The 23,064-nt window shown below is 46.0% G+C and overlaps 1 protein-coding gene across 1 annotated transcript; it reads right to left on the minus strand.

Moving 5' to 3' along the window:
* Nucleotides 1–14,149: 14,149 nt before the first annotated feature.
* Nucleotides 14,150–19,084, minus strand: LOC126413167 (uncharacterized protein DDB_G0271670-like). The gene is made up of 4 exons (XM_050083062.1): nucleotides 19,033–19,084; nucleotides 15,906–16,355; nucleotides 14,812–15,049; nucleotides 14,150–14,708 (listed from the first exon to the last, which is right to left on the minus strand). Exons 1-4 carry the CDS (start codon nucleotides 19,082–19,084, stop codon nucleotides 14,150–14,152), a joined length of 1,299 nt encoding a protein of 432 aa, XP_049939019.1.
* Between the last annotated feature and the right edge of the window lie 3,980 nt (nucleotides 19,085–23,064).

Here is a 23,064-nt window from a genome sequence, read left to right on the forward strand (position 1 = left end):
AGCCAGTGACCTTCAGATTCTAAATATTTTACGATTTATTCGTGATGAATAGTGTTTCTTATTTTTGTAAATAAACTTTTTCTAGAATCTGTGACACATTTTGTGCCACCTACGGCGTGTTCTTTACCTACCATAAATACATTTCATTATACAGAAGTTCTGAGTTACTGTGTATGGGAAAAAGAGAAAGAAAGTTTATTCTTCCCAGAAAAGAGCAGAGGAAAGGATAATGTTTCATTCTAAGAAAAGAATATTTTGCCGACTAAGGTTGTAGATTTTCATTGTCAAATGTATTGCTGTTTAAGACGAGGCGTTTCTATAGCCCTTTAGACCATCACTCGATAGCTGCAAGTCTTTACACGCATGTTGAATCCTCAACATAGCTTTTCTTACAGTCACTATGTGCCTCTGAATGACCGCCGTGCGTCAGTGTTTCTACAGTTTATATCGTCTCCACCGTCATCTGTGCTGCAGCCAGTGGTGTCTTGCCAGTGGTCTGCTCCGTCGCTGTCTTCGCAGGACTACCAGTGTTCAGTGACACCACCGTGAGTCATCACATGTTTCTCTTCCGTCATCCCTCATCACTCCTGCCTTCAGTCCGTCCCGTCATTTTGCTGACAATGTTCATTTGGCGCATATTTCGACAGTACCTTGGGGAAGATACGGATGAGTTCAACGCCTCATTTAAGTCTGTTACGTAAGCTTCCTTTTTCACAGAGGCGAATGTGTTTTGTCCCTACTTAAAAACGTTTCTGATGATGTTCTGTTGCGTTCAGCTTAAACCGTGTCTATCACAACGTACTTCTTTATGCAAAAAGTCATCTAATACCACGATCCAAAATAATTCATGGGGTTCACATACTTTTCCTTCTGCCATAATGAAAACGTTTTCACTATGGATGCCTTTCTCTCAACATTTAGTAGCAGAACAGAGCAGCCTGCTTTACTATGTGGTTCTTAATTTCGTTTCGTGTTTTGGAAATGAAGGGATCATCTATCTTGGTGATGTGGTAATGCCAATCAGATTGTGTCTCTTCAGATTTTCACACTGCATGTTGCTGTAATACCCAGTACGATGTTCGTCTGCCTTATGTCATATACAATCCAAAGTAACGAGCAGAAGTCTTAACAAACGACTGCCATTGACAGACAACCCCATTAACTCTGTCTCGAACAGCTGTTAAGCACTTCATAATTGCTACTGGAGAGATGGCCTTGTCAAGTACAGTATATGCTGTCGAGGAACAGCCCAGACCATTGATAACAAATAACTTTAGTAATACAAACATGACCCTCACTACAAAAAAATGGCTCTGAGCACTATGGGACTTAATTTATGAGGTCATCAGTCCCCTAGAACTTAGAACTACTTAACCTAACTAACCTAAGGACTTCACACACATCCATGCCCGAGACAGGATTCGAACCTGCGACCGTAGCGGTGGCGCGGTTCCAGACTGTAGCGCCTAGAACCTCTCGGCCACTCCGGCCAGTTGACCCTCACTACACCAATAAAAGTAATGTTCACCATAAAATCATTAAAATCAAAATATTCTAGTTCTCATGATAAACTGTGAACAAAGTTATGCTCCTGAGCTTATTAACATTCTTAAGTTATCTGTATAATCAGTCATTTATCAGTGGAACATTTACTAAATGCTTGAAATACACTAAAGCTAAGCCTTTGTTTAAGAAAAGAGATCAAGAAATACCGCCACATCTCAGTCCTATTTCAATTATGCCACCATTGTCGAAAATTCTAGAAAATGTAATGTACAGTGACCTTGAAAGTGAGTCGTGCTTCGGTAGCTCAGATGGTAGAGTATTTGCCCGCGAAAGGCAAAGGTCCCGAGTTCGAGTCTCGGTCGGGCACACAGTTTTAATCTGCCAGGAAGTTTCATATCAGCGCACATTCCGCTGCAGAGTGAAAATCTCATTCTGGAAACATCCCCCAGGCTGTGGCTAAGCCATGTCTCCACAGTATCCTTTCTTTCAGGAGTGCTAGTTCTGCAAGGTTCGCAAGACAGCTTCTGTAAAGTTTGGAAGGTAGGAGACGAGATACTGGCAGAAGTAAAGCTGTGAGGACCGGGCGTGAGTCGTGCTTCGGTAGCTCATTTGGTAGAGCACTTGCCCGCGAAAGGCAAAGGTCCCGAGTTCGAGTCTCGGTCCGGCACACAGTTTTAATCTGCCAGGAAGTTTCATATCAGCACACACTCCGCTGCAGAGTGAAAATCTCATTCTGGATACAATGACCTTGTTTACCATCTGACAACAAATGATATGAAACTTCCTGGCAGATTAAAACTGCGTGCCGGACCAAGACTCGAACACGGGACCTTTGCCTTTCACGGGCAAGTGCTCTACCAACTGAGCTACCCAAGCTCGACTCACGCCCCGTCCTCACAGCTTTACTTCTGCCAGTACCTCGCCTCCTATCTTCCAAACTTTACAGAAGCTCTCCTGCGAACCTTGCAGGACTAGCACTCCTGAAAGAAAGGATATTGTGGAGACATGGCTTAACCACAGCCTGGGGGATGTTTCCAGAATGAGATTTTCACTCTGCTGCAGAGTGTGCGCTTCTGTAAAGTTTGGAAGGTAGGAGTCGTGCTTGGGTAGCTCAGTTGGTGGAGCACTTGCCCGTGAAAGGCAAAGGTCCCGACCGCGAGTTTCAAGGCAAAGGTCCCGAGCTCGAGTCTCGGTCGGGCACACAGTTTTAATCTGCCAGGAAGTTTCATATCAGCACACACTCTGCTGCAGAGTAAAATCTCATTCTGGAAACATCCCCCACGCTGTGATTAAGGTATGTCTCCGCAATATCCATTTTTTTTAAGGAGTGCTAGTTCTGCAAGGTTCGCAGGAGAGCTTCTGTAAAGTTTGGAAGGTAGGAGGCGAGGTACTGGCAGAAGGAAAGCTGTGAGGACGGGGCGTGAGTCATGCTTGGGTAGCTCAGTTGGTAGAGCTCTTGCCCGCGAAAGGCAAATGTCCCGAATTCGAGTCTCGGTGCGGCACACAGTTTTAATCTGCCAGGAAGTTTCATATCAGCGCACACTCTGCTGCAGAGTGAAAATCTCATTCTGGAAACAAATGATATGTTGTCAAAGTCAGATTTCCGATTTTCAAATATTCCATAGTAATATTAAGATCAGCAAGTCACCGTTGAGAGTTCCAAATAAAGACGAAGAAACAAGAACCCGAAAGAAATGTAAGAATGTTTATTTTTTGTGTGCTAAACTGTAGAGTTTTTCTATACCTTACGCACCACAAAGCCTTTAAATAAGGTATAATGAGAATTTAATCTGTAAAAGGTAGGCTTCTAAGTTTTACACTATAATGCGAAAAGTGGCTGAAATTTACAAAAAGAATGATGGCTGTTTGGCTCTTTCGTTTGATTATCGGTAGAACCTATCTTAGGCAGCTGCCGGTTTTTCATTACGAGATACAGAAAATGAAAGCAGATGAAGATATATTTTGTCGTTGTGAACTAATAGTTAAGAAAGGTCCTGATGAAGTGTGCACCTTTCTATACCATTACACTGGGAACTTTGTCACGTAAAACATAAAAGAGCTCCATTTGTTCAGCGATGTAACCTGAGGACACAGTCTCAGTCATATGATTATGAAGAGTGTTAGTGATGTAACAGACAGCACCAGATCTAACAAAATCTACAATATTTTCTCATTAGAGGGAGAGAGTGAGATAACAAAGTTGCGAATGCGGGGTCGATGGTTTATTCCAGATCAGTGAGTGTCACTTTTCGCCGAGTCCAGTAGCCTTGGTTGCTGTAGAGATTGCGCAAAACAAAAAAAAAAACAAAAAAAAAACCAAGCTCTGAAACAATGGGAAGAGGCACTAGAAATCAGGACAAAGTAATATTTGCTCCCCAATCGTTCGTATACAGTGAGTATATTTCAGAAAGGAAACGGCATGTAGTTGCTAAGTTCCATCCCGAAAGACTCTACGTCCATACCTTTACAACCAGTGAAAGCTAACACGTACTGTCAGAACAAGATCGCTGGGCTTCCTGAAATAGAAGCATGTCACTGGAAATTTCCCAGAAACAAGAAAAAGAAATAGGTTGTTGAGAAAATAGTGAATTACATTACAGAAGCACAGTATCAAGTTTTCTATAATTTGCTGAACGTGTGGCCCAGAACAGAAGTGGAAGAAGTTGACTGAAAAATAACTAGGATCAATCATCTTTTGTAGTATGTCTTGTATGCATTTTTGTATAAACTTAATACAGTTTAGAGAACATTTGGCCAGTCGACTTTTTGGCATATGTTGTATATATTTTGTACTAACTTGTGAAAGTTTTCTGAACCTTTAAGAATTATAAAGTTAATATTAAATACATTCAGTGATTTAGATTCCAAAGCATTGGGAAACAGTAAGTTATATGGTTATCGTTTACATGCACTACATCACCGTTGAAGCTAAATAAATTTTTCAAACATGGGAATATTAGCCTTACAGAGCCCAAAAATCAGTTGTTGCACATGGAAGAAAGAAATTAGTCATTAAATTACTATACAAACTGTGTGGAATTTTTTTTTCTCTTGAATAATTTATCAATCGCGAGTTGTCCTCTTTTAGAAACAAGCGATTCAAATAGTCCGCATGCACAGTTCAGTTTTGCCGACAAGTCTTATTACTTTCATCAAGGACAATAACCGACAATGGATCGAGTATGTCGAAAAACTAGGAGATAATCGTCGAACTCTCAAGCAACCGGGTGACTCTTGGTACGGCGAGATGAAATACGTGCTTAACCCAACACACAAGTTGTCCACCTGTGTAGCTCAGTGGACACCGTGTATGACTGCTATACGGAGATCCGAGGTTCGGTTCCGGGTTTTGCGAAGGATTTTTGATTAGTGGGAGAGCTGGGCTGAGGTGCAATAGGGCTCGTGGTGCTGACAGAGCGGCTACGTGATTGAGAAGTAGCGGCTCCAAGATCAAGAAAGAAGACAACGGGTGTGCTGACCTCACGCCCTTGCATAGAGCATCCGAATGGGACGATATCTTGGTACATTGGCCCTAATTGATCATACATAGAGTGCATAACAAGATGACGACAGTGGGTAGCAGTAAGAATTTGCCGGACATTATGTGAAACGTTGTTTATACAACACAATAAATAGATGCCGGTGAAGTTTTGCCTGAATCAGTGACGAAACCTATTTCCCTTGAATTTGAACAACAATATCGAATGTAGTTCCATCAAACAGTTTTTCACCTATAACGTGGTCCACTGTGTAAGCTGAATTGCAAGTGAAAAGGTCGTTTGTTCCACATTTGACAGGTCTTCTGCATTCGTTTCTCACATGGCGGGGATTACACATCAAAATATATAACTTATAAAGAGTTGTATCACAGCTGTTGATAAGCGTTTAAGTGTAAGATTCCCTCCCCCATCCCCCCTCCCTGCCACGTTCCGCTCATTGCATTCTCCCCTTGGTTCACAAGTCAGTCAGTCAGGTTTCAGTAGGACTCTTGACAACAAGCGATTGTTATGTTCGATGTCTCTTCAAGCCTGTATATTGTATATTTTATTGTGGTAATGCTTTAAGTATACCTCCAGGTATTTAAGAGGAAAATAAGGACGTACATTACTCAGATTGCATTTGTAACTTACATAAATGCACATCAATTTAAATTAAACACAACAGAATTGAAAAAAAAAAACTAATATAGAATAGTGTTATTCTGTAGGGATGGAAAGAAACTTTCAGAGTGATGAGCAATTAACCATGCCCCTTTATTCGATGTATTTTGTTTAATAGGTCATGTGAAAACATATAATCCCTATTTATCCTAACGGCTTCTTCATTTCCTTATACCTTCATGTGTTCCATTATAAGATGAATCTTAAAGGCGTTGAGTAGATTTACTGGAAGTATTTAAGTCCACGTAGTACAGTAAAGTCACACTTTTTACAATGCTATATAATGGAGAAAACCATAGTGACAAGATACGTTATTGCAGTGCCTGTATTATTCTGATAACGAAACAAAGTTCCATATCATGAAATACATGAAATGAATTCGCAATTGCGAGCAAGGACATCGATCAGCAGCAGACCTGAAAGCGACATGCATGCAAGTCCAAAGGAACTTTGTCTCGTAATCTGAATAACACAGGCACTGCAGTACCGTGTTTATCTGCCAACACCGGGGAAGCGACGTTCAAGTTCAACGTCTGACCTGTACGGGAATATACAGCATAGATGTACGAGTACAGGTCATAGACGCACAGTTGACGACATGTGGAAGTTCGAGTATGGCTGTGAGTCGTGCACAGATAGGCAAATGTAAGGCGACGGCTAGCAATAAGCTGAAAATCGGGATCCGAGTTTCATTCTGCAGCTGATGGTTGTCCTTATTCTCAACTGCGAGTTTATTTAATGTGTAGTACAATGTAAATGTCGTATGACTAGGGCCTCCCGTCGGGTAGACCGTTCGCCGGCAGCAAGTCTTTCGAGTTGACGCCACTTCGGTGACTTGCGCGTAGATGGGGATGAAATGATGATGATTAGGACAACACAACACCCAGTCCCCGAGCGGAGAAAATCTCCGACCCAGCCGGGAATCGAAACCGGGCCCTTAGGATTGACATTTTGTCACGCTGACCACTCAGCTACCGGGGGCGGACACTGTTGTGAGAAGATGTGGAGGTCTTGCAGATTTTATATAACGTATTCACAACAACATTAACCTCCATTTTCGACAACTGTCAGTTTTGCCCCACGCACTGTGGTTGACATCCATATCATATGTTTAAATGATTTCCTGTGTAAAAGGGAATATGGTAATATTCTCTTCTTCGGCGAATTACCAGCCGACCCGCAGTCTCATTTTGATCGTGAGAAGATTACATATAAAATTCATCTGTAACAGCATGCGATATTGATTCAAAACGTATGTTCCTGAAGATGCATTGAGGCAATAGATGTCCAGCAGTGCGAGTTATGAATATAGGTTTCAAAGTCTATGTGTTTATGCGTCAGCTATGAAATTCGTGAACTCCACAACGCCGACAATATTGTTGAAGGCCGACAAATCTGTAGAACAGTGTGGAAGGTCGAGCCTCTCTCTTGCAAATTTATCCGAGGTGTAGACGGTACTGCCTTTTAGAGAATCGTTCCACGTATGGGCGTGCTCAGAGTCTGCCACACCACAGATTGGATCGAGTCAATGGTTAGCACACAGGACTCACATTGGGCAGGACGACGGTTAAAAGCCACATCCGTTCATCCTGATTTAGATTCAGCATGATTTCCCTAAATCGCTTAGGGCAATTGCAGGATGAATCCTTAGAAAGAGCACGACCCACTTTCTTCCCCATTCTTCCCTAATCCGATGCGATCGATGACCTCGCTGTTTCACCCCCTCCCCCAAACCAACCAACCCAGCAACGACAGCCTGGCTACAGTGGACCTACCTGCCCCCACAGCCGACTTCCCTATCGGCAGCAGTCCGCCATCGTGCGCCAGCTCGTCGCCCGCATCGTCGATGGCGTGTCCGACCCCCATGGCCGCGTGCCAGAAGTCCGCCCCCGGGTCTTCCAGCCAGTGCTGAGCATCGGCGCAGGCCCAGAGGAGCGCGACGGCCACGAGCAGGACAGCGGCGGCCTTCATGTCTGGCAGAGGATGTGACTCCTGCGCACCCGCAGTTCTCCTTTTATTCAAAAACTGCCAACTGAATTTAAGTCTATCCATCGTCGGGGTAGACGATTGCCTAGAAACATGGAACAGTCCGTAATAATTCCTAGATTGGGGATTTAATGCACAATATTTATTAGGAATTGTACAGATTTTAACAGTCTGCATTTACTTTCAGTCTCATTACTTTACATTTTCTCATGTAGTTGATTGCTATAGGGTACGATTAGGTTAGCAAATGATTTCATATTCAGGTTCCATTACATTATCTGGTAAACATTGCAATCCCCAATTTCTTTCATTTTACAAAATCTAATGTTGTCTGTGCATAATCTGTTTAGTGAAATATCTGAAGACGCTGTATCAAACGCAAGATGGGTTCTCTGTTCCGATAATCACAAAATATACCATGCGGTATAGATAGAAATCTATGACATATCTCAAGAAATACGTTCTGTGCCAAATTCATACCTTCTTGCACGCACGCACACGCACGCACGCACACACACACACACACACACACACACACACACATTGCGATCTTAAGGTAGGAAAAGCGGTGGGAGAGGGTGACCAAATGGACGCAACTGACAGGAAGGGTCAAGGTTTGGAGCTAGAAGAGGAGATGAGAATGCCAGACATGGTCGTACACACATTCAAGGTCAAGGGATATGAAGATGGCAGAGCGACACAGGAATTTAGTTGGCCGGAGAGGAGGTGGGTGAGATGGAGGAGGAGGTCATCAGCAGAGAAGGAGGGTTGGAAGCCACATTTGGTAGAGGGGACAAGGCGGTGCAGGTGGAGGTTCTGGTGTATTCATCAGGTGAGGATGGACTCCAAGACCTTGCTTAAGATGGAGGTGAGGCTGATGGAATGGTAGGAGGAGACATCAGAGGATGGTTTGATGGGCTCGGGGAACATCAGGGTCTGGGAGGTTTTCCACAGGTTGGGGAAGTAGCTCGTCACAAGGACCACTTTATAGATCCCAGCCAGGATGGTGAGGAAGGATATGGGAGCCTTGCAGAGATGGCAGTAGGTGACAGGGTCGTGACTGGGAGCAGTGTTGTGTTTAGTGTCAAGTGTGGCTACGATGTCTTGGTTGGTGATGGAAGAGTTGTGTGTGGGATGCGGCCCAAGTATGGAATCTAGGAGCAAGCAGGAGTGCAGAGATGTCGCTACGATTGCGGACATCTGGGAGGATAGAGTAATCAAACATCAGGAATAGTAAGGATATCGAACAGATAGGGTGTAATGATTGGCCTTACTGAGGTTGTCAGGAGAAGGTTGATCATCATAGAGGAGAGGGGTACTGTGGGGAGGGTTTAGATCCAGTAAGGCGATGGAAGGCTGACCAGTACTTGGATGAGTTTATAGACAGGGTATTATTTAGGCAGTTGCAGATCTAACGCAAGTCTCGGCGTTTTTTGGCTGTGAGCTAATTTCGTACATGTCTTTGGATTGCCAGTGGCGTCAGAGTTTGTCCCGGCCCTGTGTGTGAGGAAAGGCACAGTAGAGACGACAGGATTCATGAAGGAGAAGGATGGCCTGTGGGGGTAAAGTGGGGTAGTGCGGGTGAATGGTGGTAGTCTGAACATAAGCCTCAATGGCCACAGACAGGGCCTGTTGGAGAGAGTAGGAGGTAGGGTGATATCATCAGGATGCTGGAAGGTCAGAGGGTGGCCACCAACCTGGGTATCTAGGGTTGCCCAGTAGGCATTCCCGTCAGCTTGAACTTTGGGAGGGGATCGGTGTGGGGAGCGAGGCATGGGTTTCGTCCATCTGTCACAGTAAGGAGAACATTAAGATGGTCGCTAGCAATTGGGTCTAGGACGTCTGCCGTAATGCATCCAAGGAGGTTGCGGGAGGCTAGGACTATATCAGATGTAGTACTGGACTCAGGGTGGATGTGGCAGGGGAGGGGGAGAAGATCACCTTGCAGTGAGATGAGGAACAGATGCCACCATCGTAGCTGGGCAGGGTACGACTGTGAATTAATAGGTCAGCAGCAATCACTTAAGAGTCGAAGGTGCGGTCAATGTGGGAAAGGAGGTCAAATGGGACGGGGGGCAGTGGCACAGACATAGATTGTGGTGCAAGTCATGGTAAGGCCAGGGAAAAGAGGCTGAGGATAAGGTGTTCAGTTGTGTCAAGAAGGAGGGGTTGGATCCGAACAGGGATCTTACGAAGGTGGCCGATTGCAACCCCACCACACGCATTTGGGTGGGGATTATCGGTGAAGGAGGAAGGGCGATGTGCTGATAATACATAGGGGCTAGAGAAGGGTTTCATTGACGAGGAAGGCATCCATGGCAGTGGGTCATAAGGGCGTGCAGGAGAAGATGCTTGTTTGTAGGTAGAGAAAAGATGTTATTTTAAAAGATACGATGCTGCCGAGCCATGGTGGGGTTTAAACTAGGGTGTCGAGACGGTAAAAGGTAAAATGGGCTTGGTTATGCTATAGGTGGCGAAGGTGTTAATGTGAAAGACGAAACAGGCAGCTAGGGAGATCTTTTGGAGAGTATGGGGCATTGAAAGGGGTGGATATTTTGAAGGACGGTTATTACGAATCTAATGATGTCCTCAGCTGTGGGGAGGGAGCGAAGGGTGTTTCCAGGAGGGGTGGGATCATCAATAGGGCGGATGGGCTGGGGCAGGGGCTGGAGTTGGCGGGAGGATGAGGAGTTCTGCCAACACCTCCTCCTCCATGACCACTTGGCTAAGCTGAGTGATCACAGCAGTGAGGGTTGGCAGGTGTCGTTGGGACTGGGGTTAGCAAGAGGATGAGGAGGATGGAGCAGCGGTGTTGTACTATCATTGGTCTGGTGCTTATAGTTTCCGGCTGTGCTGTATGCTAGCAGTTGGTCGGTTGGCGTGGAGCAACGAGGAAATCTCCGCAGGGCATAGTTTGGCCGGTCCTGCTGGTGGTCTCTACACAGTGTCGGAGAGTGTGGGGCTGCTCCCATTGCCACGAGGTCCGTGGCTCACCGACTCTGGACATGAAGGTTGTGTTTGGATTTAATTTACCAGCAAGTCAAGACTGTTCACATTGTGCCATTTGGTTCTCGTTGTTGGCTGTTGCGACATTTCCGCGAGCAACAACGTATGTATTCGAGTTGGCGATGGTTTAGCCACCGTCCGTTGGAGTCTATTGAGTGCAATTGAAGTGCACTAGCAGAATTTTGTGCCTTGTGGCCGTTAACGTTCCGGTTACCTGTCCTGGCCGTTTAGGCAGTGTCCTTTCCTCACCGTGTTGTCGCTGTCCAGCACAGTGTGTAGTTCGACAGCTTAATGTGTGCTTGGTTGTGTGTCCATGCCTTTTACGTTTGCACTGAGCTCCCAGTTATGTGTTGGTCGAGTGGAGCGCAAGTTACCTTGTCGGTGGGTTCGTTGACTGTGTTTGTTGGGTTGTCGTCGGATCGAGAATGGATGGGCCGACTGTCTATCTCACCGAAGTAAACATTAGTATTTCAAAGTGCTGGCCGACCCCAGAAACTTCTGGGCGCCGTTAGCAGCACTGCCTTTTCTTATTTTCTGATGTGTGTATTTGTATAGCTCATAGCCGATGGTTTTCAATTAAAGTTGAATTGTTTTTAGTGGTGTTTTAAGTCAGCGGCCTTCAGCCACTTGCCGGCCGCGGTGGCCGTGCGGTTCTGGCGCTGGAGTCCGGAACCGCGGGACTGCTACGGTCGCAGGTTCGAATCCTGCCTCGGGCATGGGTGTGTGTGATGTCCTTAGGTTAGTTAGGTTTAAGTAGTTCTAAGTTCTAGGGGACTTATGACCTAAGATGTTGAGTCCCATAGTGCTCAGAGCCATTTGAACCATTTGAACCTTCAGCCACTTTAAAATTAAAGTTCCTTGCTTTACAGTGTTAGATTGTTTGGGCCTTCAACCTGATTAAAATATTGTTTAAAGATAAAGCCTTGGGCATTCTGCCTACTAAAAATTATTTTAGTTGTGTTTTGAGTCATGGGCCTTCAGCCATTTTAAAATTAAAGGTTTCTTGCTTGTCACGTGTTAGATTGTTTGGGCCTTTAGCCTGATTAATATATTGTTTAAAGATAAAACATTGGACCTTCTGCCTAATAAAAATTATTTTAGTTGTGTTTTAAGTCATTGTGCCTTCAGCCGTTTTTAAGTTAAGGATCTTTGTCTTTCGAGCATTAGTCTGTTTGGGGCCTTCAGCCTAATTGAAGATAAGGCCTTCTGTCTTGTTTTTTTTTTTAATTTAAGTTTACCTTGAATCTTAAATCATCGGCCTTCAGCAGTCTTTAAATTAAGGTTGTTGCTTTTCAGGTGTTAGATTTTTGGGCCTTCAGCCAAATTATAGAACTTACTTTACGAGAGGCCTTTTAAATATTCTCTTTGGCGTCTGAATTTTAATGGGTTTTAGCCGTGTTTTTTAAAATTAAAGTGGTTGTGCCCTTAAGGCATAAGACAGTGTGGCGTATTCATCCGATAACTAAGTTCAAGAATTTGCACTGTAATGTTTGGTCACATAAATAAAGTTATATGTGTTCGAGTGTAACTGACAGCCGCTCGTTTTGGCCCCTTTCCACAATTCCAACTACCTGTCCAGTCCTGTGGACTTAGCAGGGCATTTCATTAGAGAGGGGGCAACTACACACACCAAGTAATTGTGGTGGCAGCGGTAGATGGGGAGGTGTGTACTCCTGCAGTGGTGATAGTGGTGGAGATATGGGTAATCATGTAAAAAAGGAAGGAGCACAAAGCAGGAGAATCAGAACAAGGACAAAAGAATCGATAAAAAACCACACACAATGAAGAGGAAGACGCTGCTGGCGGCCCACTATACTGCTGCTGATATGAGGGTGGCTGCGAGTGGGAGATCGGCTGGTGGTGGTGGTGTACTGGGCCAATTCTGCTGTTGCCGCTACTGCTGCTGGGCTGGGCTGTGCTGGAAAGGACCGGGCTGCACCACTGCTGCCGCTACTGCTACTGCCACCGAGCTGGGCTGGACCAGACTGGGGCTGAGATGGACTGGACCAAGCTGAAATGCTGCTGTTGCTGCTGCTACTACCACCGGGCTAGGCTGTACTGGACCAGGTTGGGCTGCTGCTGCCACAGCTGCTCTGCTATTGCCACTGTGCTGTGCTGGGCTGGACCAGACTGGGGTGGGCCGCTGCTGCTGCTGCTGCTGCCACTGCTGCTGCTACTCAGCTGGGATGGACCGGACAAAGCTGGGCCACTGCTGCCAGTGTTGCTACTGCCGCTGGCCTGGTCTGGACTGGACTGGGCTGGACTGGTCCTGTTGCTGCTGATACTTTCGCTGGGCTGGCCTGTACTGGAACGGGCTGGGCCACTGCTTCCACTGCTGCTACTGTCACCAGATTGGGCTTGATTGGGCTGCTGCTGCAGTTTCTCCTACTACTGCTGGCCTGGGCTGGAGATACTGGGCTGGGCCACTGCTGCTACTCCTGGTACTGCTGTTGTTCTGGGCTGGGCTGTAATGGCCAGGCTGGACCGCTTCTGCTGCTGATGCTACTGTTGCTAGGCTGGGATGGGCTGGACTGGACCTGGCTGGGTAGCTGACACCTCTGCTTGTACTGCCACTGGTCTGGGCTGGATAGCACCAGGCTGGGCCACAGCTGCTGCTGCTGCTGCTGCTACTGCCACTAGGCTGGGCTGGACCAGACCGGGCTGGACCAATTATGCTGCTGCTGCTACTGCCAATGGGGAGGGCAGGATCAGATTGGGCTGTGCCACTGCTGCAACTACTGCTACTGCCACCGGGCTGGGCTGGAATGGACTGGTCTGGGCCATTGCTACCGCTTCTGCTACTGCCACTGGTCTGGGCTGGACCAGACTGGGCTGGACCCATCTGCTGCTGCTAGTGAGGATGGGCTGGGCTGGACTGGAACAGGTTGGGTAGCTGCTGCTGCCACCGAGATGGGCTGGACCAGGCTGCACTGCTTCTGCTACTGCTTCTACTGCTGCCCATACTGGGCTGGACAACTGCTGCCGCTGCTGCTGCTACTGCCGCTGGGATGGGCTGGGTTGCCCTGGACCGGGCTGGGCCTCAGCTGCTGCTTCTGTTACTACCACTGGGCTGGACTGGACCAGACTGGGCTGCTGCTGCGACTGCTGCTACTGCCGCTGGGCTGCATTGGACTATAATGGACTGGGCCACTGTTGCTGCTGCTGCTGATGATGATGATGGTCTCTGCTGCACTGGACTGGGGTGGGTCACTGCTCCCGCTGTTGCTACTGCCATTGCACTGGGCTGGACTGGACCTTGCTGGACCATATCTGCTACTGCTGCTGCTGTCATTGGGCTGGGCTGGAGTGGTCGAGGCTGGGCTGCTCCTGCTGTTGCCGCTACTGCTGATCAGTTGGGCTGGACGTGACTGGGCTGAGCAGCTGCTCCTTCTGCTGCTACAGCTCCCTGGCTGGGCTGGACCATACTGGACTATACCACTGATGCTGCTGCTACTCATTTACTGCTCTAGGCTGGGCTGGACCAGAATGGACTAGACTGTTTCTGCTGCTGATGCTGCTATTGCTGGGCTGGGATGCTCTGGACTATACTGGGCTGAGTCGCTGCTGCTGCTGCTTGTACTGCTGCTGGTCTGGGCTGGACTGGACTGGGCTGGGCCACTGCTGCTACTGCCACTGGGCTGGGCTCGACCAGACTGGTCTGGACCGCTTCTGCTGCTGCTGCTGCTGCTACTGCCAATGGATTGGGCAGGATTGGATGAGGCTGGGCCGCTGCATCTATTGCCGCTACTGCTGACGGGCTGGGCTGTCACGGACCGGGCCTGGCTACTGCTACCGTTTCTGCTACTGTCACTGGCCTGAGCTGGACCACACTGGGCTGGACCAGTGTTGCTGCTGCTATTTCCGCTGCTCTGGGCTGCACTGTAACGCTCTGAGCCGCTGCTGCAGCTACTGCTGCTGCCACCAAACTGGGATGGACCAGACTGCACTGCTTCTGCTGCTGCTGCCACTACTGTCTGGCTGGGCTGGACCAGACCTGACTGGACTGGACTGCAGCAGCAGCTGCTGCTGCTGCTACTGCTGCTACTGCCACTGGGCAGGGGTGGACAAGATCATACTGGGCCGCTGCTGCCACTGCCACTAGGCTGTGTTGGACCAGAACAGACTGGGCCACAGCTGCTGCTGCTGCTACTACCACTGGGCTGATCCAGATGAGACTGGGCTGGACTGCTCCTGCTGCTGCTGCTGCTGCCACTGGCCTGGGATGGACCAGGATGCACTGCTTCTGCTGCTCCTGCTACTGCCGCTAGGCTTGGCTGGACTGGACCAGGCTGGGCCATTGCTGCTGCAGCCACAACTTCCGCTGGGCTGGGCTGGACCAGTTTGGTCTGGGGCGCTGCTGCCACAGCTGCTGCTGCTGCCACTAGGCTGGGCTGGGTTGTACCAGACAGTGTTGAGCCACTGCTGCAGCTACTGCTGGTCTGAGCTGCACCAGACTGTACTGGGCTGCTGCTGCTGCTGCTGCTGCTGCTGCTAGGCTGGGCTGCACTGGACCGCACTGGTCACTGCTGCTGCTGCCACTACTGCTGGGCTGGATAGGACCAGGCTGGACCTATGGTGCTGGTGCCACTGCTACAGCTGCTCAGCTGAGATGGACTTGACCAAGCTGGGCCACTGCTGCTACTGCCACTGGCATTAGCTGGACCAGACTGGGCAGGACTGGTCCTACTGCTGCTGATACTTCCACTGGGCTGGGCTGGACTGGAATGCACTGGGCTGCTGCTGCTACTGCCAGCAGATTGGGATAGACTCGACTTGGCTGTGCCACTCCTGTGGCTTCTACTACTTCCGCTGGCCTGGACTGGACCAAACAGGACTGGACCACTTGCTGCTGCTACAACTACCGCTGTTCTGGGCTGGATGGATGGAATCAGCTGGACCGCTTCTGCTGCTGATGCTACTGTAGTTGGGCTGGGATGGGCTGGACTGGACAGGGCTGGGCTGCTGCTGCTGCTACTTGTACTCCCCTGGTCTGGGCTGGACCGGACCAGACTGGGCTACTGCTGCTGCTACTGTTACTGCCACTGGCTTGGGCTGGACCAGACCAGGCTGGACCGATTCTGATGCTGGGCATGATCAAACCAGGCTCGGCTGCTGCTGCTGCTGCTACTGCTGCTGGGCTGGGCTGGGCTGGACAGGAGTGGGTTTAACTACTGTTGCTGCTGCTACTGCTGTCGCTGGGCAGGGCTAGACTGGCCTGGTCTCAGTAGCTGCTTCCGCTACTTCTACTGCAGCTGGACTGGCCTGGGCTGAACTGGACTGAGCTGGACTGCTCATGCTGTTCCTGCTGCTGCTGCTGCCTCTGGACTGGCTTAGCTGGTCCGAGCTGGACCGCTTCTGCTGCCACTGCTACTGCCTGTGGACTGGGCTTGACTGGACTGCACTGGGCCACTGCTGCTGCTGCTGTTGCTGCTACTGCCGACAGGAAGAGCTGGACTGGACCATACTGGGCCGCTGCTACCACTTCTGCTACTGCCACTGGCCTGGGCAGGACCGGTCCTGTTGCTGCTGCTAATTCCGCTGGGCTGAACTGGACTGGAACGTGCTGGATCGCTGCTGGTGCTGCTATTGCCGCCAGATTGGGTTTAATTGGACTGGGCTGGCCGCTGCTGCTAATGCCACTGGCATGGGCTGGGCCAGTCTTGGCTGGGCCACTGCTGCTACTGACGCTGGTCTGTGCTGGAACAGAATGGACTGGGCCATAGCTGCTACTGCTGCTGCACTGGGCTGGACTGGACCAAGCTGGACCGCATCTGCTACTGCTGCTACTGCCACTGGGTGTGGCTGGAGTGGTCCGTTCTCGGTAGCTGCTGCTGCTGCTTGGCAGGGCTGGACATGACTGGTCTGGGCCGCTGCTGCTACTTCCACCAGGTTGGGCAGAACCAGACCAGATTTAACCACTTTTGCTGCTGCAACTATTACTGCACTGGACTGGACTGGTCTGGGCTGAACAGATTCTAGCTGCTACTGCTGCTGCACTGGGCTTGACCAGACCGGGCTGGAGCGCTTCTACATCTACATCTACATCTACATGATTACTCTGCAATTCACATTTAAGTGCTTGGCAGAGGGTTCATCGAACAACAATCATACTATCTCCCTACCATTCCACTCCCAAACAGCTCGCGGGAAAAACGAACACCTAAACCTTTCTGTTCGAGCTCTGATTTCTCTTATTTCTGCTGTTGATGCTACTGTTGCTGGGCTGGGATGGGCTGGACATTACCAGAGTGCACCACTTCTGCTGCTACTTCAACTGCCGGTGAACTGGGCTGGATTGGACTGGTCTGGGCCGCTGTTGCCACTGCTGCTACTGCCTCCACACTGGGCTAGACCGAGCTGTGCCGCTGCTGCTGCTCCTACTACTGCTGCTACTGCCACTGGTCTGGGCTGGACCAGATTATGCTGGGCCACTGTTGCTGTTGCTGCTGCTGCTGCTACTGCTGTTGGGCTGGGCTAGACCAGGCTTGGCCGCTGCTGCTGCTGCTGCTGCTGCTACTGTTGTTACTGCTGCTGGGCTGGGTTGGACCAGACTGGTCTGGGCCGCTGTTGCCACTGCAGCTACTGCCTCCAGGCTGGGCTAGACTGGGCTGGGCCGCTGCTGCTGCTGCTGCTACTGCCGCTGGTCTGGTCTGGTCTGAACCAGGATGTGCCAGGACTGCTTCTGCAACAGAGCTGGGAGTTTGTCTACACCTTTTCGCAATAAATTAGACGACTATGAGAAGTATTACGTACAATTCTAACAAATTAAGTCCGCGGCTGTTATCCACCCTGTGGAGAATACGTATACTGTCCTTAATGTTCACTATAGAATGACCAGCTTCAGATAAATACTGCCTCAAATCAGCTTTGTTCTGTAGCTGTGAGTGTTCTTTAAACTTTATGTTAAAAGAGCGGCCCGTTTGACTGATATAATATTTGTCACAGCTACTACAATCAATCCTTTATACGTCAAAGCCATCAAATTTGTCATACGTCCTTTTCAGTTTATGTTTTCCTCACAGTTATAGGATGTTGTTAACCTGGAAGCCACATCTAAAACCAAACTTCCTAACACATTTTTTTCTATTTTCTAGGACTTTTCGCCCTTAAATTTCGTAGTAATCGTTTTCGTTCATTCTTTACTGGTTCCAATTCCTGTGTGAGTGTGTGTGTGCCCGCAGTTTGTTATACGTTTCTTCAGCCTATTGTAAGGATGTCTGAGGTCATTTACAGAATAGCCGCTAGCTATAGCATCAACTTTACAATTCTGAGTTCTTCAAGTATTTCGCTTTCGGCCAAAGGCAGACGAAGAAGCTGGTGAATCAAGGTGGTGAAGAAGGCCTTTTTTGTATCGGGGACGATGGCATGAATTTCCATTGACGATACTATCTGTACAAGTAGGTTTTCTGAAAATCGAAAACTTAAGTTTGCTGTCAACTTTCCTAATAGTAAGGTCAAGGTAATTAATGGAGCTCTCTGCGTTAACCTCACTAGTGTCAACTTTTGTCAGCAATAAAATGTCACCAACGTATAAGTCGCATTGTCATTTTAGCTGGTAAATGTAAAAAATTTACATTCTAAATCGTTAACAAAAATATCTTCTTACGTAGCAGATAGAGTATTACCCATCCAAAACCCATATTTTTGATAATATACTGTATTTTGTTGTTGATGGTAAAAAAAAATTGTAAGCTAAAACAAAATCTAGAAAGTCAATTAGTTCTGTACACTCTACAGTACTGATCTTATTATCGGATAGGAGACTGCGTCTAATAATGTTAATACTTTCCTATATTTGGGATATTACTGTAGAGGTCTTTTACGTCCAAGGATTCTAATGTCGCATTATTTAGTATATATATATATAGCCTTGATTGTAGTTGCTAACTCAGAACTGTTAATGACCCCAAAATAATTATCGAAAGTGTAAATTGATTTAAGTTTATTTTTGAGAAACTTATTTAGTTTATAGCATGGTGATGACAAATTATTGACAATCGGACGAACCGGATTTCCATCTTTGTGAATCTTAACTTGAGATCTAAGCTGGAGGAGTTTAACATTCATCATTTTAAGCGATTTCTTTTCATATTCGTTAAGAAAAAACTGGGAGCTATCAGTCTTTCTCCACAAGCTATATGAAATTTCTCAGTTGGATCTTTGTGAATTTCTATAATATCGTTTTCTGCAAAAAAGAACTCTCCCGTTTTTCTAATCTAGTCATCTTCATATGCAATAACTGCCGCATTCCCATTGTTAGCTCGATAACCATTGCTTTCTCCTTCTCTAACTTGGTTCTGTGATCGTTCAAAATTCAGCTCTCGTGATTCACCACTTTACAAGAACCAAAAAAAAAAAACTTTATTGACCTTACCAGCTGTCTCCGCAATTTCTAATTTCGTCGTCCCAGTCGCTTCGCAAGTCATTTTACTCGCTTAATATTTTCGTTAGTAACACATGGACTTATTTTATATTGTAAATCTTTATTCAGAAAAATATTTTCATCGCTACTCAGTACAATGCTTTTTGAGTTAGCTACCTTGTCATGGAAGCAATGTTGCTCAATGCCGTCCTTATATTTTACAATATGTACGTTCTGAGGTTTGATCTATTTAGCCAATTTTTCAAATGTCTCTTTTCAGTTTTCTCGTCATTGTCCCTGACTACGTCAATTAATGTCTCTTAATTTTTTCTTTTTTAACAAGATAACTTTTATCATGTTTTATTTCACTACTTTTTATTACTGTAATGCCTTCTACACCTTATAAGCCCATTAAAGACTTCCCTGATTGTATCCCACTTTATTTTACATCGTAAATTATCATGTAAGAATATGTGTACGCCTATGGTAGGGACATCTGGCGAACTTGCCAACAAACGTTTTTTGGCTACTGTACTGAAGTTTGTTTTCGACAGTAGTGCTGCTGACAAGATAACTCTTACGTACACTGTTATTTATATATGTCCGACGATGCTGGCGCTGATTTTGTGTTTTTCATTTGACAATGCCATTATGACTCCAGTATGTTAGGCCATCCTTTTATAAAGCAGGAATGTCTCATCATAAAAAAAAGCGCACAAATGCACATGTACGTCAGTAATACTTTTGATCATGGTCTATTTTGTTGTTTTAAGCTCAAGACAGTCTGCTAGTTTTATTGTTTTTCGCATATCTTGTTGCAGATCTGAAGATGGTCATTATAGAATGAAACTGGTAGTCTGATGACATAAACATTTGAGGTCATAGACGTAAAGTAATGGAAATGGCTCTGAGCACTATGGGACTTAACTTCTGAGGTCATCAGTCCCCTAGAACTTAGAACTACTTAAACCTAACTAACCTAAGGACATCACACACATCCATGCCCGAGGCACGATTCAAACCTGCGACCGTAGCGGTCGCGCGGTTCCAGACTGTTGCGCCTAGAACCACTCGGCCACTCCGGCCGGCGAAGTAATGGAAATTTAGTCTATTTTCGGGTCACTGTTCAATTCGTTACCCCGTCGCCTCTTGTGAATCTATCTCGTACGATGTCATTCGGCACCAATATGATAGTAAGTGTGTGAGAATACACACCTGCGTTCTCGCCAGAGGGGGCTACATTGCACATTGGCGAGACTGTTTCTTCACCCTTTGCCGAAACGTGTGTTTCATTTTGTCTGAATTTGTCATCATTTACTACTACAGTTATGAACCGCTTGTCACATAATTTGTCGATAAAATTACTATGTGCTTCAGGCCGTTGCTCGTTTCTTTTTTCTGGCAGTGAATATACTTAGTTCTTTGAGCCTCAGTTCTCCACAATATTTTCCTTAGATACAAGATCTGTCCCCTTTTTGTCACTGATCTTTTCTCCCCATTCACCTGTAAACAATTCTAAATTGACTACATTCTTACCTCTCTATAAAGTGAGCTATACTACCTACAAGTTAAGTCATTGTAGTTTCTTTCCTTAATTTTTTGCTACTTATAAGTTGTGTATTATTATTACCTAGACTTTTCAAAAGATCAATATACTTTTCTGTTCTGCAATATTCAATTATCTATGGCTTATTTATTGTTCTGTTAGTGTATCTTGGCACCAAGAACAGAATCAAATTAGTCACTTATTTTACCTTCGAGAAATTAGCGCTAATACTGAGGTTTCCTGACAATCATTCTTCCCAAGCGTCATTCATAAATGGAACAGGAGAAGGAATATCAGATAACGGTACCAAAGGTACCCTCCGCCATTCAACGTCTGGTGCATTGCGATACACAGATGTAGATGTAAATTATATCCAAATGATCTTACTACTAAATCTAATTAACTCTAAATGAACAAGAATAATATCTTCTTATTTCCCCTTGTCTGAAAAGTAAAATTCTCTTAAAATTCTCTTCCACTTACCTTACTCCATCTTCACTCTTTGTCTGCTATTTGTCTTCCTAGCAACTATACCACAGAAGAACATGTCTTCCTTATTCCTTTTATGCTGTATACTAAGTTTCAGTTCATCGATATATAACTCAGATTCTTGCTTAAACAGCCATCTAAATCTAATAAAATGTTTAGCTCCCAACATCGATTTACTAAAATGCATGTCGTTAATGCTTAAATTAATGACTGCTCCATTGCTGTTTCTCTGACTCATTATTTGTTTGCGTAATCCATTCAGTGGATACCACAGTCCGTTTGTTTCTTTAATCATGTTCCAAACTTATTCTTGAATGGCCCGAAAAGTAATACTGCCTCAAGCATAGTGCTAGCTTCCATATTGTTCACCGCGCCCATGATAAAAGGTCGTGCTCCCACTACTTCCTCTAAAGTATGTTCTGGCAACACATCTTGCAACTGATCGTGCAGTGATCATATTTCAGATAACGTGGTACTCCTTTGCTTGCATTCTCTTTGCTCATCTACGATTTCATCAGAACCTTTTGCCCACCAACATTATTTCAGGTAATCCTACGACATTCCTTTGTGTTCTCGTGCCACCCATATGAAGCTCATTAATATGTTGTCTATTGTCTTGTAATGATCTTCTAGTGACCACTACCTACTCCTCCTTGACTACATCACTCTGCCTTGCTCATATCACGCATACCAAATGAGTCCGAGGTAGTAGGAGGGCACTGCCAGTTCTGGGAAAAAATCGTTGATGACAGGGCATCACTGCTTTTGGGCAAAAGGGTTCATTTGAGATCTCTAGTCTTTAGTGTCATAACCATAATTAATGCTGTAGACTACACCACTGACCGTAAAAATTGACAGGAAATTGTCTATAAAACTGGTAGGAAACTGACAAAATGGTCCTAAGCTTTGAAGGAAATTACGAATCGCCTATAGAATTAAAATGAAGTTAAGATGACAAATTAATTCCAACTCAACAATGATATATCAAAGTAATGTTTGATTTATTATTAATAATAATCTTTTATCCGATTTTAAGTACATTTCCATGACAATATATTTGAAATACTATTCTAATTTTATGATTTATCTGCAAAGTAAATTAATAGTAAACAATATTTTTGCACTTTAAACATGAACATTTCCACTTCTTTTGAATTAATGCTATCTGTTACACGCTGACACTGAGACTAACACATGCAAACACACACAAACATACACATGTATGTGTGTGTGTGTGTGTGTGTGTGTGTGTGTGTGTGTGTGTGTGTGTGTGTGCCTGTGTGTACACTATTTACTCTAAAACTAGAAGAGAATCTGTATCCAACGTTTCCCACATAATTATTCATTTTTCTCTCCATGTACTACATATACTACTTTAGTTCATCTTTACATGTAATTTATATAGATATGAGGTGCGTGAGAAAAGTATTGGAAATGAGAACACTGAGACTGATCTGGCAACAATGTGCTGTTCTGCTGTGTAGAGTGGTGTGTTCATCGTTTCGAGACGCTCAGTCCGAGTTTCACCTCCATACAGCCATCACGTGATTTTTGAAACCGTCATCAGTGAAGTTGTGTTTCCGCTGTGTGTTACGAAAATGGAACAGTGTAACGTATGACATCAAGTATTCTGTTAAACTTGGGGAATACATGAGTCTGTCGTTTTAAAGGTCGAAACAGTCGTATGGCGAACATTCCTTATAAAGATCATGTGCTTTTTACAGGCACAAATCATTTTTGGAAAGTCAAAACACGTTGAAGATGTGCCGTGCTCAGGGAGATCTTGAACTTCAAAAACCGATGAAAACGACGAACATGAGCATGCTCTTGTGAGATCAGATCAACGTTTAACAATAAGGATACTTTCACCGTACAGGAAATTTCAACCGAAGATTTGGACACTGCTGATAAGAGAATGCTGAATCATGAAAACACCCAGTGTCACTTGCCCACTTCCATCACGGAATTTTTTTAGTTCAAAACGCAACACTGGTGTTCCACAACCCCGC

Source organism: Schistocerca serialis, chromosome 7 (assembly GCF_023864345.2).
Source record: "Schistocerca serialis cubense isolate TAMUIC-IGC-003099 chromosome 7, iqSchSeri2.2, whole genome shotgun sequence".
Taxonomy (NCBI): Eukaryota; Metazoa; Arthropoda; class Insecta; order Orthoptera; family Acrididae; genus Schistocerca; species Schistocerca serialis.

What these genes read in the sequence shown, in the direction of transcription:
- LOC126413167 (XM_050083062.1), bottom strand. Translation starts at nt 19,084, where the DNA reads ATGACTTGCGAAGCGACTGGGACGACGAAATTAGAAATTGCGGAGACA. An exon ending in AGAAATTGCGGAGACAGCTG is followed by an intron (nt 16,356 to 19,032) that starts GTAAGGTCAATA and finishes ATTCTGTTCCAG; the next exon opens with CACAGACCAGCGTCAGTAGC. An exon ending in CCCAGGCCAGTCCAGCTGCA is followed by an intron (nt 15,050 to 15,905) that starts GTAGAAGTAGCG and finishes GGTACAACCCAG; the next exon opens with CCCAGCCTAGTGGCAGCAGC.